At 41.9% G+C, this 22358-nt stretch overlaps 1 protein-coding gene across 2 annotated transcripts; it reads left to right on the plus strand.

The window, feature by feature from the left end:
• The first annotated feature begins 408 nt into the window (after nucleotides 1–408).
• LOC116866745 (serine protease 55-like) lies at nucleotides 409–18559 on the plus strand. Of its 2 annotated transcripts, XM_032855916.1 has the most exons (6): nucleotides 409–531; nucleotides 5615–5807; nucleotides 7160–7410; nucleotides 8616–8758; nucleotides 17849–17871; nucleotides 18226–18445. In XM_032855916.1, the coding sequence occupies exons 1-6, from the start codon at nucleotides 477–479 to the stop codon at nucleotides 18347–18349; spliced, it is 789 nt and encodes a 262-aa protein (XP_032711807.1). In that variant the 5' UTR covers nucleotides 409–476; the 3' UTR covers nucleotides 18350–18445. The 2 variants fall into 2 exon arrangements, with proteins under 2 accessions (XP_032711807.1, XP_032711806.1); XM_032855915.1 differs by lacking the exon at nucleotides 17849–17871 and having other exon boundaries at nucleotides 18226–18559.
• The last annotated feature ends 3799 nt before the right edge of the window (nucleotides 18560–22358 follow it).

Below are 22358 nucleotides of genomic sequence, written 5' to 3' on the forward strand. Positions count from 1 at the left end.
CAAACGTATTGGGTAGGGTGGTAGTGCTGGGAGAGGCCTCTGGGCCTCCTGGATCTCCTCCCCAGTCTACAGGCCCAGCCTGGCAACCTTTCCCTTAGGCATTATGCACACATTCACAGAGAGCCCCTTACATGACAGGCTTTGTGAAAGAGGAGGCATTTGAGCCTTAAAACACATGGGAGTGACAGGGGCCAAAAGCAAGCTGTCCGCCAAGGACTCAGTGAGAGGTGGGTCCTAACCAGATCAGTGGGAAGGGAAGCTCAGACTAGATGCCTTCAAGATGAGGTACCCCTGAGCAACCATCTTAGAAACAAAATGGCAAGAAGAGAAGCCTGCATGACCTGAGTTCTTAAACTCCACAGCCCATTGTGACATCGTTGGCCAGGGACTGGCTATAAGAAGGGAGGCTCTATCAGCATCATATCCCTGATCCCTGGCCTCCATCACCTCCTAGGCCAACATCAAAGCCAAGGGCCATGCTCCTGTTATCAATTCTCCTGCTCATGTCCCAAGTCAAAGGCGTATATTTTGGTATGTGGTCTCTTCTCCCAGTGGCCAGAGCAGCTCTCCCAGGTGGGGTTGGGCATGACAGTGGCCCTGCTCACATCACTTTCATCCAGTCAGTGGTGAGCATTAGGGCTAAGGGAGAGATGTGGTTATTGAGCTCATTAACTAGCTAATTGGTCATTAAGAGGCTGGCCCACAAGGGCACAAGAGTAGTAGCTTCATGTTTTCCTTCATACCACTCCCCTACAAAAAATACTACCCTCTCTTCCCCTCTTCCCCAGCCCAGAGTTCAGCCTGTCTGATCTTAAGTTTCAGTTCTGAAATCCTAAACTTTATCTCTGAATGAGTAATGGAGGGCCTAGAAGCAAGTGCCCAGAATGAGCTGAGCATCAGATCTCCAAATCGGGGGAAGAAGAGCATGGGGGTCAGGAGCATGACAGAGCTCCGGGGAACTGCAGGTACAGAGCAGAAAACTAACTGTGCACATTCACATGTGTGCATGCAGGCGGAAGGCCAGGGCCTTCTGTTCTTAATGGGCAGCTCCTCACCATTGGTTCCTTGATGGGTTCTCTCTCTCAGGCACGGATGAGGTTGGAGGGGAGCTGGGTTACTGAGTGCCTCTCATGGGTAAGGTAATTCCCCATGTTTAATTTCCACCCCATTATAGTGGGGTCTCCACTCTCAGCCCCATGCATTTGTGACCAACTCTGTGCCTTATGAAGGTTGAAGATTTGTCCAAGTCACATAGTGGGGAAGTGGAAGGGCAGGGATTTTGCACCCATCTGACTCTGGGCCTGTATTTCCCTCTCCGCACACTACCCCATGAAAAAAATACAGCCTATTCACCGGCCTCCCTCATTCTGGCCTGTGTGTTAGCTGAATGTGAGTCAGGGATCAGAAGAGAACCAGCAGAATGTGCCCGTCTACAGTGTTTACAATTGCAGCTTATTCTCACCTATTTCAGCATTGCCTCCATCACTGCTCAGGGGTTTTATGCTCTAGTATTAATTGACAAGTCTACACAATTCTACACTGGTGATATTGGTTGTTCTCAGGATGAAAATGGAGAATGAGGCCCATGGATCCTTTGGGGCAAGATGAAATGAGAAATTCTAACAGCTAATGTAGCTTGAGGATTTACTTTGTGCCAAGCACTGTGTTGGGCACCTCAATGCCCACTATCTCTTTTAATCTTTAAAACATCTGTTTTATAGGGTAGGTCCATTTTAATAATGAAGAAAAGGAGAGTAAGCAAGGATAAGTAGTTTTCCCCAATGCTTACTGAAATCATTCAGTCAATAAGCACCAGAGCCAGGATTCGGTCTTGGGCTGTGGGACCCGAGCCCACCCTCTTAGCAAATGCCATATTCTGCTTCTCAGAAATGTCACAGGATTGGTACCCATAGCAATCCTCCATCATTTGATCAAGCTTCAAGCTCATAATCACTCTAGTGTCACAACACATTTCCTCCCACAAGCATCAGTGCAGCTTGTTAACATGATTAAAACAATATGTTCATATATGTTTTTTTATCCTGACTTTTCCCTTTCAACATTGTATCTTAAACATTTGGCTCACATCATTAAAAACCCTTCATAAGCATAATTTTTATGGCTGAATGCATGTGCCCTACTTTAGTCATAACATTGAGGATGCCTTCAATTTTTGCTGTTATAGAGATCACTGTAGTGAACATCTTTCAACTGCTGCCTTCCAGATTCTTCCCTTAGGATAGTTCCCAGCAGTAGAGCCACTGAGTCAGAGGATTGCTCATCACTGTTGAGTGTCCCCTCCACGCCAGTTGTGATGCTATCATTCTTTTTGTTGTTGTTTTTTATTTATTTATTTTTAAATTTAATTTCTTTTCAGCGTACAGAATTCATTGTTTATGCACCACACCCAGTGCTTCATGCAATATATGCCCTCCATAATACCCACCACCAGGCTCCCCAACATCCCACCCTCCACCCCTTCAAAACCCTCAGATTGTTTTTCAGAGTTCATAGTCACTCATGGTTCATCTCCTCCTCCAGTTTCCCTCAACTCCCTTCTCCTCTCCATCTCCCCATGTCCCCCGTGCTATTTCTTATGCTCCACAAATAAGTGAAACCATATAATTGACTCTCTCTGCTTGACTTATTTCACTCAGCATAATCTCTTCCAGTCCCATCCATGTTGCTACAAAAGTTGGGTATTCATCCTTTCTGATGGAGGCATGATACTCCATAGTGTATATGGACCACATCTTCCTTATCCATTCGTCTGTTGAAGGGCATCTTTGTTCTTTCCACAGTTTGGCGACCGTGGCCATTGCTGCTATGAACATTGGGGTACAGTTGCCCCTTCTTTTCACTACATCTTTATCTTTGAGGTAAATACCCAGTAGTGCAATTGCAGGGTCATAGGGAAGCTCTATTTTTAATTTCTTAAGGAATCTCCCCACTGTTCTCCAAATTGGCTGCACCAACTTATATTCCCACCAACAGTGTAAAAGGGTTCCCCTTTCTCCACATCCTCTCCAACACACGTTGTTTCCTGTCTTGCTAATTTTGGCCATTCTAACAGGTGTAAGGTGATATCTCAATGTGTTTTTAATTTGAATCTCCCTGATGGCTAGTGATGATGAACATTTTTTCATGTGTCTGATAGCCATTTGTATGTCTTCATTGGAGAAGTGTCAGTTCATGTCTTCTGCCTATTTTTTGACATGATTATCTGTTTTGTGTGTGATGAGTTTGAGAAGTTCTTTATAGATCCTGGATATCAGCCTTTTGTGTGTACTGTCATTTGCAAATATCTCCTCCCATTCCATGGGTTGCCTCTTTGTTTTGTTGACTGTTTCCGATTTCAAGCTTTACTACAAAGTGATCACCAAGACGGCATGGTACTGGCATAAAAATAGACACATAGACCCAGTAGAACAGAGTAGAGAGCCCAGATATGGACCCTCAACTTTATGGTCAAATAATCTTCAACAAAGCAGGAAAAAATATACAGTGGAAAAAAGACAGTCTCTTCAATAAATGGTGCTGGGAAAATTGGACAGCTATATGTAGAAGAATGAAACTCGACCATTCTCTTACACCGTACACAAAGATAAACTTGAAATGGATAAAAGACCTCAAAGTGAGACAGGAATCCATCAGAATCATAGAAGAGAACATAGGCAGTAACCGCTTCGATATCAGCCACAGCAACTTCTTTCAAGACATGTCTCCAAAGGCAAAGGAAACAAAAGCAAAAATGAACTTTTGGGACTTCATTATGATGCTATCATTCTACTATCAACAAGGCAGGCATGTCTTCTTCTCCAGATGAAGCTTACATTCTGATATCAGAGGCAAAAAGGGATCAATAGTCTCCAACTTAATGATAAAGTGATGAAGAAATATAATACAGGGTAGGAGATAAAGAGGGACCAGGACAGGAGGGGTTGGGGAGACTTTCCAAAGAAGTGATTCTTGAACAAAGGCCTGAACAAAGTGAGCCACACACCTATCTGAGAGAAGAATATTCCAGACAGAGAGGGGCACTGAGTAGTACCAAGAGCACCCACTGTGAAGTCAGATAGCCTAGGTTCAAATCTTGATCTGGCCATAACTAGCTATGTGACCTTGGGCAAATTACTTAACCTCTCTGTCCCTCAGCTATCTCAATTGTAAAGTGGGGATGATAATAACAGTACCTATCTCATAGAATTATTATGAAAATTAAGTAAATTAGTCTTTGTAGAGTGTTTGTAACAATGCATGACACATAGTAAGCACTCTGTGATTGGGAAATTAAAGAGTGCAGATCCAAAAGTTTTGAAAAGAGCCTTTATAGATTACTGACAGCTGAAGTCTTTTGATGCAAATTGCTGAATTTTCACTCTAGTTTTTTTTTTTAAGCAAAACATGACCACTATTTGGTCAATCCAACCCACACTACAAAATCCTCAAAACGTTTATTGACTGAAAAATTGCAAAAGTGGCATCAAGAAAGAGACAAGAGGAGATCTTAGGCTCCTTAGAGTCAAACTCTTTCCTTGTTCCAGAGTACAAAGTAAAGTTCAAGCCAACCAACATAAATGGAAAGGCTTCTCCTCCTGGGGGCAAGGTGCTGGATCTGTACTCTGTCCAGAGGTGAATATCTCTTCTCTGCAAGAGCAGCCACAGCCTTTGCTCTCAGCTTCTCAGGGCATGGAGCTCCTCTGCCTGGAATAGAATGTTTTAACCTAAAATGGCTTAGGCTCAGGGCTTGCAGAAGGTCCACACCCTTTCTGGGCCATCTTTTTGGTTTCCTGCATGTATGTTTCCCAGGGTTGCTATAACAAACAACCACAAACTTAACACCCATTTCTCATCTTTCATTTTTGTAGGATAAAAGTGTGCACAGGTCTCACTGGGCAAAGATCAAGCTGTGAGCAGGACTTTGTTCCTAATCTGAGGCTTTAGGGGAGAATCTTAGCTTTGCCTTTTCTAGGTTTACAGGTTATCTGTATTCCTTGGCTGGTAGTCCCTCCATCTTCAAAGATAGCAGCAGGCATCTCTGCATGCCTTTCTTCCATAGTCATATCTATCTCCTGTTTCCTTTCTTAAGGACTTCCTTCCTTAAGGACACTTGTAAGTACACTGGGCCCACTCACATTATTCAGGATAATCTCCCCATTTTAAGGTCAGTGGATTAGCAACTTTAATTCCATCTCCCAAGTCCCCCTTTCCCTGAAAGGTAACATAGTCATAAGTTCCAGGGCATGGTCCATTAGGACATGGACATCTATTGGCGGTGGGGTCATTATTCTGCTAACACTCCAGAGATGGCTCTGGACAAATATTTCCCTCATTTTTCTTTGGCTAGAGCTTAGAAACAAGCTCAACGAAGTGACTTTACTGAGATCACAATGCTAAAGAAGGGACAGAGCCAACACTTCTGTCCCAGACCCTGTGCAGCAAAATAAAGCATCTGTTGGCTTACTTGTATTCCTAGAGGTGCTTCACTGGGCCAGCCTCAGTTTCCACATCTCTGGAATGGGTATAATAATAATTACTTATAAGCCTTCGTGGACATTGACAAAATGTTGCATCTTTTCCTGTTTTTTTTTTTTTTTCCTCTTTCATCCACCAGAATGTGGTAAAAGACCAATTTTTGAGGAAGGAGCTCAGTATTCCAAAATCATAGCAGGGATGGAGGCTGAGGTGGGTGAGTTCCCATGGCAGGTGAGTATTCAGGCAAGAAACGAACATTTCTGTGGCGGCTCAATCATCAACAAGTGGTGGATTGTCACTGCTGCTCACTGTTTAATTTTTGAAGAGCTACTGTAAGTATCAAGAGCCCATCCCTGTTGCTTCTCACACTGTTCATTCCCAGGGCACTCCCACACTCAGCGAAACTTGATTGCTAAGGGAAGTCCTAGACCTGGTCAGTCCTGAGTCAGACAGGAATGACTACCACCCAACCCTTCCAGCCGCAGGAAGGAGGAGGCAGTGAACCTGAAGGTGGCATCTGCTATGCCCTCTTCACTGTCACCCAGGACAAATAACTATTGTTTCCCTGAGGTCACACACTGTCCTCTTCAGGACCATTCATGGTTTAGTAGGGACAAAGGCTTGTTCCATCCACCTCTTCTAGGACATGTGAGTCCTTCTAGGAGCATAGTCAGCTAATTCTGGAAGTCTGGAATCCCGGGCTATCTGACACCATATTTACTTGCTCCTTGGAGAGTTTTCTCTTCACTCCAAGAGACTGGTTTTAAGTCTAACATTTACTGTTTACTAATCATGAACCAGTTACCTGCTAAGAAATTACTTGGATTAACTTATTCATTCTGACATTCAGCTACCTGAACAAGGTAGATGAATAATCCCATTTTAACTCATTCAATCTTTCAATAACACTCTGAGGCAGGTAGAATGAACAATACTATTTTTATAGAGAAGGAAACAGGCCCAATATGGCCAGGCGACTCACCCATGATGCACACATAGTAAACAAAAATAGGATTTAAATCCTGGCTCCAGTGTCTATGCTTTCTGCTATACCTGCTACACCACCTCAAGAAAGTTTGAAGATACACGGAAAGTCTGACTTTTTAAAAGTTAATAAAAAGCAGGAGAAAGTTTCATCATGGCATGTCCAAGGAAACTTGTCACGTATGCTTCCATGATATACTTAAGGATTGGCTATTGGGAAGTTTCTGGCCATTCTGCCCTGAGGGAATGCTTAAATTATTATTAAAGATACTTTATGCTTAATCAATAGTAAGTCTAGATTCAGTTCTGTGCCTGAGTCTCTGAGTGGCTGGTAGGCTAATCAATGTAATAACACCTTACCTATCTGAAGCAAGTTTGAGCCATGCCAAGTGGCCTCCTGTGTATTCTTTGGAATACCCAAAGCTAAGTACTTTCTCGGTAGCATTAGACAGGAGTATCTCATTCACATCTCTAGGACTGTGCTGGAGCAGCAATGTGGCTATAGTCTGACACCCCTGTTGTTTCACTTCCCTCTACCTCTTTCAAATTCTTACATCTTCTGAGCAGCAGCCCCAGTAGGACAAGTCTGAAAGGCCCCTAGAACTATAGGGGATTTAGGGGTTTTGAGCAGCATAAATTCTGTGTTCTTCATGACTCCTCTTCCCCGCCTCCTCCCTCCTCTCTGTTTCTGTGCCACCAGTCCAACAGAATTGAGCGTTGTGTTGGGAAGCAATGACTTAAGCAGCTCATCCCTGGAAATAAAGGGGGTTACCAGTATAGTTCTTCACAAGGAATTTCGAAGACTCAACATGGACAATGATATCGCCTTGCTGCTCTTGGACTCACCCATCAGGTTCAACGGACTGACAGAGCCCATCTGCGTACCCAGAAAGCCCAGCCCTTCTGTGTGGCACAAATGCTGGGTGGCAGGATGGGGTCAGACCAACAATGGTATGTGTCCACTCAGCATCTCCTGAGAGCTGCTGGGGGAGGAGCCACATCATGGGCATCTGAGGGTAGGCCAGTAAATCTAAAGATGTGGGCAGAAGCATGAAAAGAGAGAGAGCGAAGGAAGGAGGAAGGAGAAAAAGACTTGCATTAGAGCAAATCCCTGCATACCTGAGCCTCACAGAGGCCAAATCTCAGCCCCTTCCCAGTGCCAAGGAAATAACTCCTCAAGGTTCCAAGTTGAGATGCCAGGTCCAAACCAGTCACCAGGTGTGGTCATATTCAGCCAGCACAGAACATTCCTGTTTGTTTGTTTAACTGAATTTAAACTCTCCAGTTTGCCGGGGGCCCCCATACTCTTTATTCTCTTACATCCCCTTTGATTCACACATTGATGTTTCCCACCTGATTCCTACAGGCATTCAAGAAGCCTGTCCCAGCCTAGATATTTGATGGTCCTGGAGTGTTGCCCAGCCATTCTTAGAAATGAATTTGTTGTTACTTGTTGTTACATTGTTACTTGGCCAAGATAGGAAGAGCTGTACTAGGGCAGAAAGGGATTATGAAAGCTCCATTGGACTATCCCCAAAGAAAATAGGTAGGGGAATGGATGGTAACAGCCCAGCACTATCTCAGGCCTGAACAAGACCCTAGGTCCATGGGGAGCTTTGCAACCAGCTGGGGTCTGGAAGATGGTAGGTATTTCAGGAGTTTAGTAATGAGAAGACACCTAGAGTAACGCTGTTTCTGGGCTACTACTGGAGAGTTAGAAGTGAGGAGGAGGCAGATGGGTACCTATACAATTAAAACTACTCAATAAGGAGAAGAATTTAGAAATTTACTAAGAAGTAGCAATAGGTATACATGCTGAAGAGGCAGGCTTATGCTGAGAAATGATCAATAGACAGTTTAAAGGAGTCAAGTCTGTAGGGCTGGTTGCAGTCAAGCAGGAAGTCTGCTTGGAAGCAGGAATATGATTTGGAATAAGAGGAATAATCCAAGTAGGTGGGGAATAGTTTAGAAAAGCCTGGGATTGTAGAATGAGTGAATAGCATGGGATTACTGGAAGGAAGTGGAGAGTGGAGGATATGAAGAAAAGTAGACAAGTGGTTGATGGGACACAGGGATACACAGGGTGATCTAGGTGCATTATCAGCACTGGGACTGCTATCTAGTGACTTTTCTAATGTGCTTTCTCTGTGGGCTAGATGACAAAAGCTCTATGAAAACTGATCTGATGAAAGTGCCAATGATCATCATGGATTGGGAGAAATGTTCAGAAGCATTTCCAAAACTTACCAAGAATATGCTGTGTGCTGGCTATGAGAATGAGAGTTTTGATGCTTGCCAGGTAACTAAGGGGTATCCCCAACTTCACCCTATAGGCTCCTATCACCTCGGGGCTGCCAATGCAAGGGTATCTCCTCTTCCCAGAGAATAGACAGTTAAGAGTCTATAAAATGTGTGGGATTCAGGGCTCCACCATGGGAATGGGGACATGAATTGGGAAGTACTCATTATCAGGTCCTTGGAATGTCAGTGCATGTCCGTGAGTCAGTATGTAGCAACACTGTATAAATATTTCTACTCTTCTTTAGATATACTACATAAATAGGACTTCACTGCTTTCCCATTTTTTGGAATTCTTAAAAAATAAAAAGCCAAGCAGGATTTGAGATTCATAGAAGGAATAATTTCATTTCATTAATTTACTGTTGAGCACATTAAGCCCTGGGGAATCCAACAACGAATGAGACACAGTTTCTCACCTAAAGGAGTCCACAAACTCCTGGGCAGGCCATTGAGTAAAGACTTAGAATATTTGGAAAATACATGTGGATTTCATGGAACAAAAGACTGGTATCTTAGTTTTAAATAAAATGAATACAACAATTTAAAAAGAAAAACATTTTTGATTGATGCTAGAAAAAATGGGGGGGGGAACTTTAGGAATTAGCTTCCTGTGGCTCTAAGGATGAATTATGGGTGTTGTCTCTAAAACCATTCTCTTTGTCTTTGGAGATGCTCTGTTCATCATCATCCTAATGAGCCCACTTAGCTCTACTCATTTGCTGGGCAATGGATCTGGTCACTGGCATAAAACTATAAATGCAGATGTTAAATATTCTGTAGAGTAATGAAAAAGCTATCTCACGGAAGGGGACAGTGTTTATCTACAGAATTGTCTGTTATTGTTCATTGTTGGAAGATGATAATTTTTCCTGCTAGGCTGTGAGATAGGGTCTTGGAAGAGAGTTGCTGGGATAGGGGTTGAGGGAATCAGGGAGAAAAGGAGGGGCTCTGAGGTGAGAAAGAATGGACACCTGTAGCAATGACTCTGTTTGGCAGGAGTCTCATGTGGTGAATATTATGAGGACCAAAAACAGAGATCATATCAAACATCATATTAACCTTGAGTTTTCTTCACATTCTGGACAATTTAAACATTATAAAACAAAAAAGAGAATTGGGACTTCTGGTTCTAGACAGAATGCAGTAAACATAGTTCCCCCAGCCCCCCCCACTAGGTACAGCTAAAACTACTGGACATTATATTATAAAACAAAAATAAAGGCTCTGAAAGGTAGATATGGACTGATTGGATATCCCAACACTTAAGGAAGGACCCAGCAGTGAGTTCCTTGGGCTTTCTTTTTGCTTCTTCTATATCCCAGACTGGATGCTAGACAAGTCTGCAACTCAGAATGCCAATGAGCGCAGATGAAAATGAACAAAACAAGAAAGATTTCCCTCTCTTCGGACTAGGAAAGTGCAACCTAGGAAGGCAGAAACTTTTTGACAACAAATATTAAACATAGTATTCAAACAAAAGAACAGGAAAAAAAAATCGATTCCCCCCAACCCATCAACCAAGATCAAGTGGACAACCTCGACTTCCTTCTAGCCCATGGTGGTAGTTACAGAAGCAGCTATGTGGAGAATCAGGACTTTAACTACCATCTAGTAGTAACCAGCCATCCTTTGCCCCCCCTTGATGTCAGTGGAGGCACCTGAGAAACTTGGGCTTTCACCCCACCTAGGTATAACTGAGCACTCCTGCTCCTCCCCTAGGTGTCATCACAGGCCTGAGTTGGGGAATCAGGGCTTCCACCCCAATCCCATGGTAAAGAGTTGCTATCCCCCGCTCCCGACTCCAGTTTCAAAGAAACCTATTAACACTGAAGATTTAGATAACAACCAGTCTCATAACCTAATACTCCAGCAATACTCCAGGTAGGATCTGTCATAGCTAGAATAGAGAGATGGATTTAATTTATTGATAAACATAGGATAAAGAAGATAAGGAAAAATAAAGCCAAAAATTAGGATAAATCTATCTTTTTTAATTGAGAACTATTAATTCCTAGACTGAGTTCAATTAAAAGTTAAGGGGCACCTGGGTGGCTCAGTGGGTTAAAGCCTCTGCCTTCGGCTCAGGTCATGATCCCAGGGTCCTGGGATCGAGCCCCGCATCAGGCTTTCTGCTCAGCAGGGAGCCTTCTTCTGCCTCTCTCTCTGCCTGCCTCTTTGCCTACTTGTGATCTCTCTGTCAAATAAATAAAATCTTAAAAAAAAAAAAAAAGTTAACTCAAGGAGTGCCTGGGTGGCTCAGTCAGTTAAACATTTGACTTTGGCTCAGGTCATATCTCAGGGTCCTCAGATGGAGCCCCATGTCAGGCTCCTTGCTCAGCAAAGAGCCTACTTCTCCCTCTGCCTCTGACCGTCCCTCCTGCTCATGCTCTCTCAAATAAATAAATAAAGTCTTTAAAGAAAAACAATTCAAAATGTATCATGAACTTAAATGTAAAACTATAAAAAATTTAGTAAAAAACACAGGCAATCCTTGAGACATAGAATAACATCAAAGATACATTCATAAAAGGAAAAACTGATAAACTGGACCTCATCAAAATTAAAAAAAAAATTGTCCTGTGAAAGACCCCATTAAGAGTGTTACCAAATCCAAGTTCAGCTGCCCAGTCACTTGAAAGGCCATTATTCAAGAGACAAGCTTTTGACTGGAAAGAAATTAGAGCTCTATTCAGGAAACCAGCAACCCAGGGAGAAGATGGACTTTTGACCAAAAGCCAACTCTGATGTTTCTGCCTGGCCTGGGGTTTTTAAAGGAGTTTAGTGTGGTTAATCAGCAAAGGAAATGGCAGCCATGTTTCTTAATTACATGAAGACTTGATTATGCCAGCTATAAGCATTATTCCAGTGTAAGGGGATTTGGTACTGGAAGTACTCTGTTCTTTCTACAAAGGTGTTCCAGGTCTACAGATGCACAAAGGGAGGACAGTAAAATCATTTGTATGACCTTAAAAATAACCCAAACAACCATTTTGTTAAAATTTTTTTTAGCTAATCAGAAAGCTGAGGAGGTTTCAAATAGACTTGCTGGCTTCTGTGGCATGGGAATGTTCTAGTCCTTCACTCCTCAAGGCCCATGGTCTGCAAATCTCAAAGAAAGTAAGTTCATTCTGTTACAGATCAGGGGACTCAGGTCAGCAAGCAAGGAGTATGTTAAGATGAAGGAAGTCAACACTTAAGACTGGTTGGAGTGTTGTTACAAAAGGATGAAAACAAAGCTATAGACTGCGAGACGATAGCCAACAAAGGAATTACCTAGAACATATAGAGAACTCTCAAACTCAATGGTAGAAAAAAAAAACTATCCAGTTAGGAAATGGGCAAAAGACATGGACAGACATTTCACTAAACAAGATATACAGAGGGCAAATAAGAAAATGAAAAGAAGTTCAATGTTATTAACCATTAAACAAATGCAAATTAAAAGTATAATGAGCTATCAATCCATACCTCTCAGAATGGCTTAAAAAGAATAGTGACACCACCAAATGCTGATGAAAATGCAGAGGAACTGGAGCACTCATGCATTCCTGGTGGGAATTTAAAATAGTCCAACCACTCTGGAAAACTGGCAGTTTCTTGAAAAATGGAATGCACTCCTGCCATACATCCCAGTTAATGCCACCCTTAGGCACTTAGTCTGGACAAATGAAGGCTTGTGTTCACATTGAAACCTGCCCAGGAGTGTTTATAGCATTCATAATAGAAAAAAAATTGGAAACAAATGTCTTTAAAGATGTGGATGGTTAAACTATAATACATCAATGCCATGCAATACCACTCAGCTATGACAAAAACACACTATTAATACATGCACCAATGTGGATGGATCTCATGAGACTTACACTGTGTGAAACAAGCCAATCTCCAGAGGTCCCACAGTGAATAATTCCATTTACAAAACATTCTAGAGATGACAAAATTATAGACATGGAGAATAGATTCGTGGTTGCCAGGGATTAAGGAAGGGTTGCAGGGAGGAGGGAAGTGGAGGCAGCCCAGAAAGGGCAACATGAGGGATCCCTGTATAGATGCCAACATCCTGGTTGTGCTATTGTACTGTAGTTTTGAAAGATGTTGTTTTTGGAAGAAACATATAAAGATGTTATTACTGGAGAAAACACGGGATCTCTTTGTATTACTTCTTACAACTGCATTTTAGCATTATAACATATACTTCTTACAACTGCATTATACAACCACAGTTATATTAAAATTAAATAATAAAAAGAAGACAAAGCTTCCCAATAATAGCAGTTACATAACGATCTCAGATCCTAGCTCTATCACAGACTCAGCGAGCAACCATTTCATACTGAAGCATGAGCCAAAGGGCTCCAAGATCAATAGAAAAGGGGAAACATTTAACAGACTTATTTGTTGGATAAGTGGAATGAGAGGGAAGTTGGAGAAAATGTGGGAAAAATCACAAAAGCTTGAAACAACATCATAGGCCCAGGGAATCTCCAGTATTTCGGAAGCTAGAAGTAATAAGAGACGAGTCTGGAGAGCTGGACAGAACAAGATCAGCAGGGGAGGTATGTGCCAGACATGGAAGACTTGCTGTCATCCCAGGCTGCCACCCCCATCGCTCACCCAAGAATATAACAATCAGGCCCCATGGGCACTCCCTCTGGACCATTTCAATCTCTTTGATTTAACACTATCCCACATTCAAACGGCCAAAGCCAACTGTGGCAAACTTCAAAGTAATCAAGGGTCACCTTTGATGACATTTTATGTACCCTTTGCTTCAAGCAGTGGCTGGATCCACTGTCTAGAATTAGAATCTAGGACTTTTTCTTTAAGACCTCTCCCATCAAAATGTATTATAGTGAAAACTTCTAAAATTAATTGTCTGTTACTTAAGAATATTATAAATTAAAGAGTGGTTATCATTTTAGGCTTTGTTTTTAAAATAGTGAAGTGAAAATCTTTGCTTTCTGTTTAGACAGGTTTCCATTATTAACAATAAGCTGACAGTGATGCAGTCAAGGAAATTTTTATGAAATTATTTAATATTATCATCACTTTAGAACAAATAAACTAGGCAGGTAGTCCCCTGGGTTCAAAAATAATTGTCTTTAAAAATAAAATCATGCTTTTAAATTTAGCAAACTTCTACAAACCATGTCATCATATAATTCAGGGAAATGATAATTTTATAATGAAAACATTTAAATATGTTCAAAATAATAACAATATGATGATGCTATACTTAAAATACAAATTAAAATTAAGTGTTAACAATGGAAAAAATGGATTTTTTATTTATTTTTCCCAACACTTTTCCTCTTTGTAATACCCTTACTCAGGTTACACTATGAAAATTGAAAAGTTTAATTAAAAACTAACTTTCAAATGGCATGGTCAAACAAAATATAAAATCAAACTTATCCCCAGCTAGTAACTCAATAATTTTGTGAAGGACTATCAACTTTCCAGAGCAACAGTCATAACAATGAACTGACTGTTTTCAGGTCTGTCTTCTCAGCTCCAACAGAAATGTTGTCTTACTCGTGTGTCAATTCTCACCGCTTAGCACAGTGGCTGGCACATGAAAAAGCCTCAAAAATGTTTGCCAAATAGATGAACCTTCCAAGTAAGCCAACAACTGTCTGTCCATAAAGTGGCCCTAGGGGAGGGGACACCTAAGAGAGGTCCTCAAGGAGGCTAAGAGTCTGCAGGTTAAGAACTGGCATCCAACTGGGCTGCTGGGAAGTCTGGTTATGGGACTGCTAAGCTGACTTGATTTAGACCTGAACCGCTTTATTTATTTTTTTTATCACATTATTTTTTTAGAGAGTTTTGGGTTCATAACAAATTGAGAGGGAGGTATTGGGATTTCCCATTTACCCCTGTTCCCACATGTCTAACCTCTTGCACTATCGACATCCCCCAACAGAGGGGTACAATTATTACAACTTATGGACCAACACTGACACATCACTATCACCAAAAGTTTCTAGCTTGCTTTAGGGTTCATTTATGGTGTTATGCATCCTGTAAGTTAAGACAAAAGTCTAATTACGCATAGCCATCATTATAGTATTATACAGAGTAGTTCCACTGCCCTGTGTTATCTTGAGCTCATCATCCCTGCTGCTTTCACAGAAGTCTTATTTCAGTCCATAGATTCTTTGACTTTTAGAATCACAGACATTTTATTTTTATTTAATTTAAAAAAAATTATTTTAAGTAATCTCTACACCCAGCATAGGGCTCGAACTTACAGCCATGAGATCTAGAGTCACATGCTCTACCAACTGAGTCAGCCAGGTGCTCCTAGAATCACAGACTTTTTAAAACTGGGAAGAAATATATAGAAATATTTAATCAAGACTCTGTTTCACAGATGAGATAATATTTATTTTAATCATCTATAATTCCCTTCACTATCTGATTGGATCCAAAGCAGTATAATAACTTCATAGCTCTTTTACATATACTCAATATTTTCGTTTTCTCCACTACCCTGTACAAGGGGCTGGGCAGCTCTCACTCTCCCTGTTTAATAGATGAGAAAAGAAGGATAAGAATTTAAGCGACTTGCGTGAAGTCCAGGTGGTAGTGGTGCCAGGCTGGAAGCTGAGTCATCTGCTTCTACCCTAAAACAGAGAGGAGTAATGACAGGATATAATTAACTGTCTCACAGAGGTGAACTTAGAGGCTCTCATGGTCAGTATGTTTCTAATCAGACAGACAGTTGGCTATCAGACTTCATCCTTGGAAGAAAGTCCTGCTTAGGCAGGTTGTCATCAGCCTCAGGTCCTTAACTGTTTGAGGCCAGACCCTCCTTTGAAGCAATGTGTGCTTTCTCTTTCCAACAGAAAGAAAAAAAAAAAAGGGTTCGTGCATAAAAGGACATGTATTTACAGATGTCCTTCTTGGTCCCAGCAGTCTGTGAGGAGAATCTCTATTTCCTAAATATACAAGCAATGTTTGTAACACATAAGGGTAAAAATAACAATATTAATACATTTCTAGGACTTTTACTACATAACATTTACCCTGGGCTGAGTGATTCATAGATTCTTAAAATTTTATCTGCCGACAGTCTTGGCAAGTACTTGGTATTATTTTCACTTGAACTATGTGGAAACTGCAGCTTAGAAGAGTTCCTTGCCCAGGGACAGTTCTCTCCCTGTTGTATAAGAAAATAATGAATAAACAAGGCAACAGATAAATGAGGGTTTTTTTTAAGATTTTATTTATTTGACAGGCAGAGATCACAAGTAGGCAGACAGGCAGGCAGAGAGAGAGGAGGAAGCAGGCTCCCTGCCAAGCAGAGAGCCCGATGCGGGGTTCGATTCCAGGATCCTGGGATCACGACCTGAGCCAAAGGCAGAGGCTTTAACCCACTGAGCCTCCCAGGCGCCCCTAATGAGATTTTTAATAACATTCATCCCTTCATAAAATGAGGAACATTATAAAAACAAAATTTATGGAAGGAGTTAGTAGAGTGGAGATTCCGTTTATTTGGTTCTTGCCCAATGACTGAAACAAACTCGTATGAAGAAAAACACCCACAAAAACCAGACAAGTGTTAGAGACAACATTTTATACTGGAAATGGGCAATTTTGATTTTGTACCACATTTATTGGGTGTCCTTGAGCAATGACCTCTTTGTAATTCTGCTCTGTGTATCCCTCTGCTTGGTGATGCACCCCTCAGTCAACCCAAACTCCATTTGAACACATTTATTCATTATCTCCCCACTACACTTTATCTCTGCTATCCACACCCTATGACCTGGGAACTAGTTAATCATTTATATCCAAAGTCATCCCTGGTTCAGATCTTCATTTTTATGTCCTCATCTTAGTTCCTCTACTTCCTGTCTGATTCCCCTCCAGTCTGTCCCCCGCCACACACACTCTTCCTGTCAAATTCCTATTTACCCTTCAGACTAAATGCTTTGAAGTCTACCTTGACAGAACTTTCCCTCAACAGAATCAATTTATTCCCCGCTTTGTACTCCTCTTTTACTGTGTTCATACTTCTGTCCCATCAAACACAGTTGATCCTTTTTGCTTACTTTTTGATCTCTTCCACTAGAGCATAAGGTCTTGTATCCCAAGAGCCTGACGATTAGTTTTTCCCTCAGTGAAGATTTGTTAAATGGGTGATCAAACCTCTTTGACCTTTAATTTTGGAATTATAAAATGGAAATCAAAATACCTACCTCACTGGGGCTCCTGGGTGCCTCAGTGGGTTAAAGCCTCTGCCTTCGGCTTGGGTCATGCCCAGGGTCCTGGGATCGAGCCCCGCATCGGGCTCTCTGCTCAGCGGGGAGCCTGCTTCTGCCTCTCTCTTTCTCTGCCTGCCTCTCTGCCTACTTGTGATCTCTGTTGAGTAAATAAATAAAATATTAAAAAAAATACCTACCTCACTGAGATAGTGTGATTGATGAGAAACAAAAATCCAGGGGCTAGCACTGTGCCTCAACATATCATGTCCAGGAAATATTAGTAATCCTCCTCCTTCTGTTAGAGCTTGTTAGAAGATTCCATTCATTCTAGCCTCCTGTTTATGATCTTGGAAAAAGAAGCTATTTCTCCATTGCAGAAAGGCCTCCTGAATAATTGTAGACACTCAGCAACTTCCATGAAAGGCAAGTAGCAAGGTGGAAAGAATGTGTGCTTTGGCATCAGGAAGTCCTGGCTCCAGTTCTGGCTGGGCTATGGTATGGTGTAGCTCTGATTAAGCTTTTAAAGCCTCCTTAAACCTCATTTTGCATATATTAAAATGGGTAGAAGGAAGCCACATATACATAGATAGATTAGATAGATAGATAGATAGATGGTACATGGGAGGACTTGGTATATATTTTCTATATATGTAATCATGGGAGCCATAAGCCCTTGTGATTCCATCCCAGATGCGTTGTACATTCAGAAAAGCTTTAGGTCACTGTGTCTTGCAGACAGACACCCACACCAAAGAATTAAAAAGGAACATCATTCTCCTTCATGCTTCTAGAAGAACACGAAAGAGAGGAGATTCAATGCATATCTACCAACTCTAACAATACTTCTCATACCCTGCTTTTGTTATTTTCTTTTACAGCCCTTTCCAGAGCTTCTCATTTGGTAAGGCCCAAAAAAACTAGCTTCCACTCCTCTTGCTCTGTGCAGCATTTGCTCTCTCCTCCAGCTTCCCTCTTCTGTGCTATATGCAGTGATTTTCTCATCAACTCTCTCTCTCTCTCCTCCCTCTTCAGTTTTGTCCTCTCCACTGTCTATAACTCTCAGAGTCAGCCTGACAGCAGCATACTGCTTCTGTGGACCCAGGAGAGGGGTTGGCATGGTCAGCAATGACAACATCTCTTTTGGCAGCCTGGAACAGGGGAGATCAGTGCATTGTTCCAATGAGTGACCTATGCTTTGCCTTAAATGAGCAGTCTAGAATGGGACTAACTATTAAACTGTGTTCTCTGCCCACAGGGTGATAGTGGGGGCCCTTTGGTCTGCACCACAGAGTCGGACAAGACCTGGTACCAGGTGGGCATTATCAGCTGGGGCAAGAGCTGTGGACAGAAAAACACACCAGGAATATACACCTTGTTAGAAAATTACAACCTCTGGATTAAGAAGGTGACTGAAATAGAGGGAAGGCCCTTTGATGCTGAGGAAATGAAAGCTCCTCCCAATAGAAAACAAATGAGGTCCCACGCTGCAGAATTTCTAGAGCCAGGAAGCCCCAGATTCTGGATCCTGATTTCACTTCTATCCTACGTGGTATGCTGGGACATTTTCTACTGATAATAAAGCAAATGCTATTCCTTAACCGGTGAAGCTGTGTGAAAACGTACTACCAACAGACAGATTGGCTACAGATTAGATCTAAGGGCCAGGAACTGAAGGTGACAATAGATAATAAGACCAGAGAGGCAGGGTGGAGCCCTGCCTTGGGGACTAGGTTTTGGGGTCCTCCATTAGCCAGGACTCTTTCCAATGCAAAGTGAGTTATCTATCTCAAACTATCTAAAGCTAAAACCGTTATTTATAGATGTAGATGTACATAGCAGAAAAAAACCAGGAGTGGTATTTGGCTTTGGGCATGGCTGAATCTAGGGGATCAACAAATGTCGACAGAGACTACTTTTTTTTAGAGTTATCACCCTCAAAAAGGGCTACCAAGTGGTGGCCATAATGACTACCAGTACCTCCAGTTTGCATCCTACCAGTTTAAAACCCCGTAAAAAGAGAGAGCCTTGTTCCTGATAATTTCAGCAAAAGTCTGTGGCCTAATTCTCATAGCTCATAAGCCCACAGCCCATTGCTGCCCCAGTCACTGTGGCTAACAGTGGCATTCTTCTGGGTGAGGCTTGAATTACAAGTCTACTCTAGGAGCCAGCAAAGGGCCACCCATTTAGAACTATGTGAACTGATAGTGGGTGCAGGTGGTGCCCCACACAGAAATAAAAATGCTATGAACAGGAAAAGGGAACTGTGTGTTGAAGATGTCCTTTGATAGTGGACATTCTGGTTGGCTGGCCTCCAAGATAGCCAAATTCCAGGCTCCCAGGTGCTTCTGAAGAAAAATATGTCCAGAAATTGCTGTTTCAGGACCACTGGTGTAGCAAGGCTGGAGTGGGGGAAAAAGAACTAGGAAGTGCTTTCTCTCATCTGAAGATGTATCAGCCATATGTAGGTCATGAGAAAAGTCCCAGGTTCCTTTTAAAGTTTTGCATTTCCTAAATTGTCATTGCATCTTTAGTGTGGGACACTGCGACAATGGAGACTGAAGCCAAAGAAAAGAGTCACATGGTAACACTCAGTAATTTGGTCTTACATTGATAGCTCATAGAGTCAGATGCTGGAGGATTTAGCAGAAGACAGGATCCCATCCTCAAGAAGCTTTTTGGCAAACAGTGATATGTCCCACACCTGACCCTTCCAACAGAGTGCTAGAGGGTGTGGGACCCAGGAATCCTGCAGAGTACAGAGGGGACCATCTTCATGGGCTGGCAGGACCCAGAAGTCTCCTCAGAGAGACTGAAACATGGAGGAGAATCTGCTGAAAGTAGAAGTGAGGTTTTTCCAAGTGTGGGAAAGAGAACAAACAAAGGACTAATTGGAGATGAACATCATCAATTTGACTAAAGAAAAAACTGGAAGTGAAAATTGGTAATAAGATGAAAGCAAGGGGGAAAGAGAGCAAACCCTTCTGCCCCCAAAGAGAAGAGTTCTAAGGTAGAGAATGAAAATGTGATTTTTAAGCAGGGGGTCCTGAGAAAAAAAATTAATGTTGCTCAAGAAAGAGGTAAAAATGAGTTGTCCTCAAAGTAAGGATTAAGTATTGGCAAGTTATTAGTTCTAACATATGGGAAAAACAAAATACCATGTGAAAGATACCTGAGAGACTACAACAGGTAATTTTATATCTCAGCTTGGAAAGTATGATGGTTTTTGGATGAGATTAGCATTTGAATAAGTGAACTTCGAATAAGCAGATTGTTCTCCATAAGGTGGTGGGCTTCATCCGATTAGTTGAAGGTCTGAATAGAACAAAGAGACTAGCCTCCACAAAAAAGAGAGACTTTCTCCTATACACTGCTTTTGGATTTCATCTGCACTATCACCTTTCCTGGGTGGCCTTCAGAGTTTATCACCATCAGCTTTTCTGTGTCTTGAGCTTGATAGATCACACAGTGGATTAGAATTTACCAGTCTCCATGATCATGTGAGGCAATTTCTTATTATAAACATACATACACACACACACACACACACACACACACACACACACTTTTCTCTGGGGAATTCTTAGTTGTACAGATTTTGGTATGGAGAGTGATACTAATTCTTTTTTTTAAGATTTTATTTGATAGAAAGAAAGCATGAGTGAGAGAGAGCATGAGCAGGGGGTGGGGGCAGAGGGAGAAGCAGTCTTCTCGCTGAGCAGGGAGCCTAATGGGGGACTCAGTCCCAGGATTCTGGGACCATGACCTGGGCTGAAGGCAGACGCTTAACCACCTGAGCCACTGAGGCACTCTGAGAGTGCTTCTAGAAGAACAAAATTTTAAGGAGGAATTTTCTGAATTCATTCTGGGGTTTCTGGAATTGGTTTTCTAATCTGATTAGATTTAAAGACACTAATGACTAGATTTCTAGTAGTGAAGAGGGCAATGATAGTCCATGGTGTGATGGGGCAATTGAGATAAGCAAAATATCACCATTGTTTATTCCTTCCCAAAACTTAAAAGAAACTAAGATCAGGGGGACCATATTTATGATATGTTCAAACATTTTTGTCAAACTAGTAAGTATAATGAGATTGGTTGGTTGCTCCTAATGCTGTTAGATAAAGTGGGGAAAGAAAAGAATGAGCTCGTGGTTCAAATTTCCAGCTCAAGAGTCCCAGAAATAACTTGAAGTCTTCATTTTTTTTTTTCGAAAGAAACCCTTTCTCCTATGACCACAAGACTGAAATTGTTAAAAATCAAACTCGCAATCTCATCTTATATCTGGCTGAAATACAATGTGAGTTGAACTCCTAACCTCATGGAGTATCTACTGTTAAAGGCATTGATTGGGAAGGAATAGGATCCTGAAAGGGATCAGGGAAGACCTGATGGAGCTGGGAACACTAGACCCCTAAATTCTGATAAGTCATCTCTGACAGTGGAAGCAGTTCCTCTACCCTCGGTAAAAGTGACCTCTTAACCCCTGTCTGAAGCCTACATTGCCTGAGGAGAGGGCAGTGGCCTCCCCCACTACCAAGCAAGACAATGCTGATTCCCTGAAGACCCACCCCCACCACCCCTCTTTGCCTCTAGACCTATATATAGACTCAGTTCTCATCAGAACCCTAAAGGTGAGGTACAAAGTATGACCCATGAGGTGGTGTGCTATACTTCAAAAGAACTACTTGAGTTTTCTAATTCATGCAGAAAGAATATTTGTGGTAATGGATACTAAAGGTGTTGAATAATGATGGGAGAAACATAATGCTGGATCAGGCAGAATTTGTTGATATGGGCTAACTTTTTTAAAAAAAATTATTTAATGTTGCATCCTGGGAAGTTAGAAAGGGTCTAACACTTTGATTGCTTGGTGGGCTGAAGCATGGGCCAAAAGTTGACCCACAGTGAGTGAGAGAGAAATGCTGGATCTGCCTAAATTTCATGTAAAGAAAGGGATTCAAAGACAGGGATGGTGGGATGCTGGAGTGGGTTTGTCATCTGAGACCCACTTACCCACCCTGGAAGGGTCCAGAAGACATGCCTTTCACCACCACTGTAAGAAGTAAATCTGTGAGGAGAGTATTAGAATCCTTGAAGAGCTCTGTGATCATTCTTTGTAGGTCAGACCTTTCAGGGAGAACTGCAGTCTCTGAATTGGGAAACCTAATCACAATGACGATAATTGGGTCCGGGGGTGGTAAATATCTAATTGTGGCACTCAACTGCCTAAGGCAAGGAGAGCCTGTGTACCATAATAGATAGCAGAGTCAGCACAGTGATGGGGATAGGCTGATATGCACGGACCATGGTGTTGGCCTGTTGGTCATAGTGTGCCTAGAGGTGAAACAGATAAGAAGCCTACGAACTTCTTACTTGTTCTGGATAAGC

Source organism: Lontra canadensis, unplaced genomic scaffold (assembly GCF_010015895.1).
Source record: "Lontra canadensis isolate GAN:19392208 unplaced genomic scaffold, GSC_riverotter_1.0 scaffold10, whole genome shotgun sequence".
Lineage (NCBI taxonomy): Eukaryota > Metazoa > Chordata > Mammalia > Carnivora > Mustelidae > Lontra > Lontra canadensis.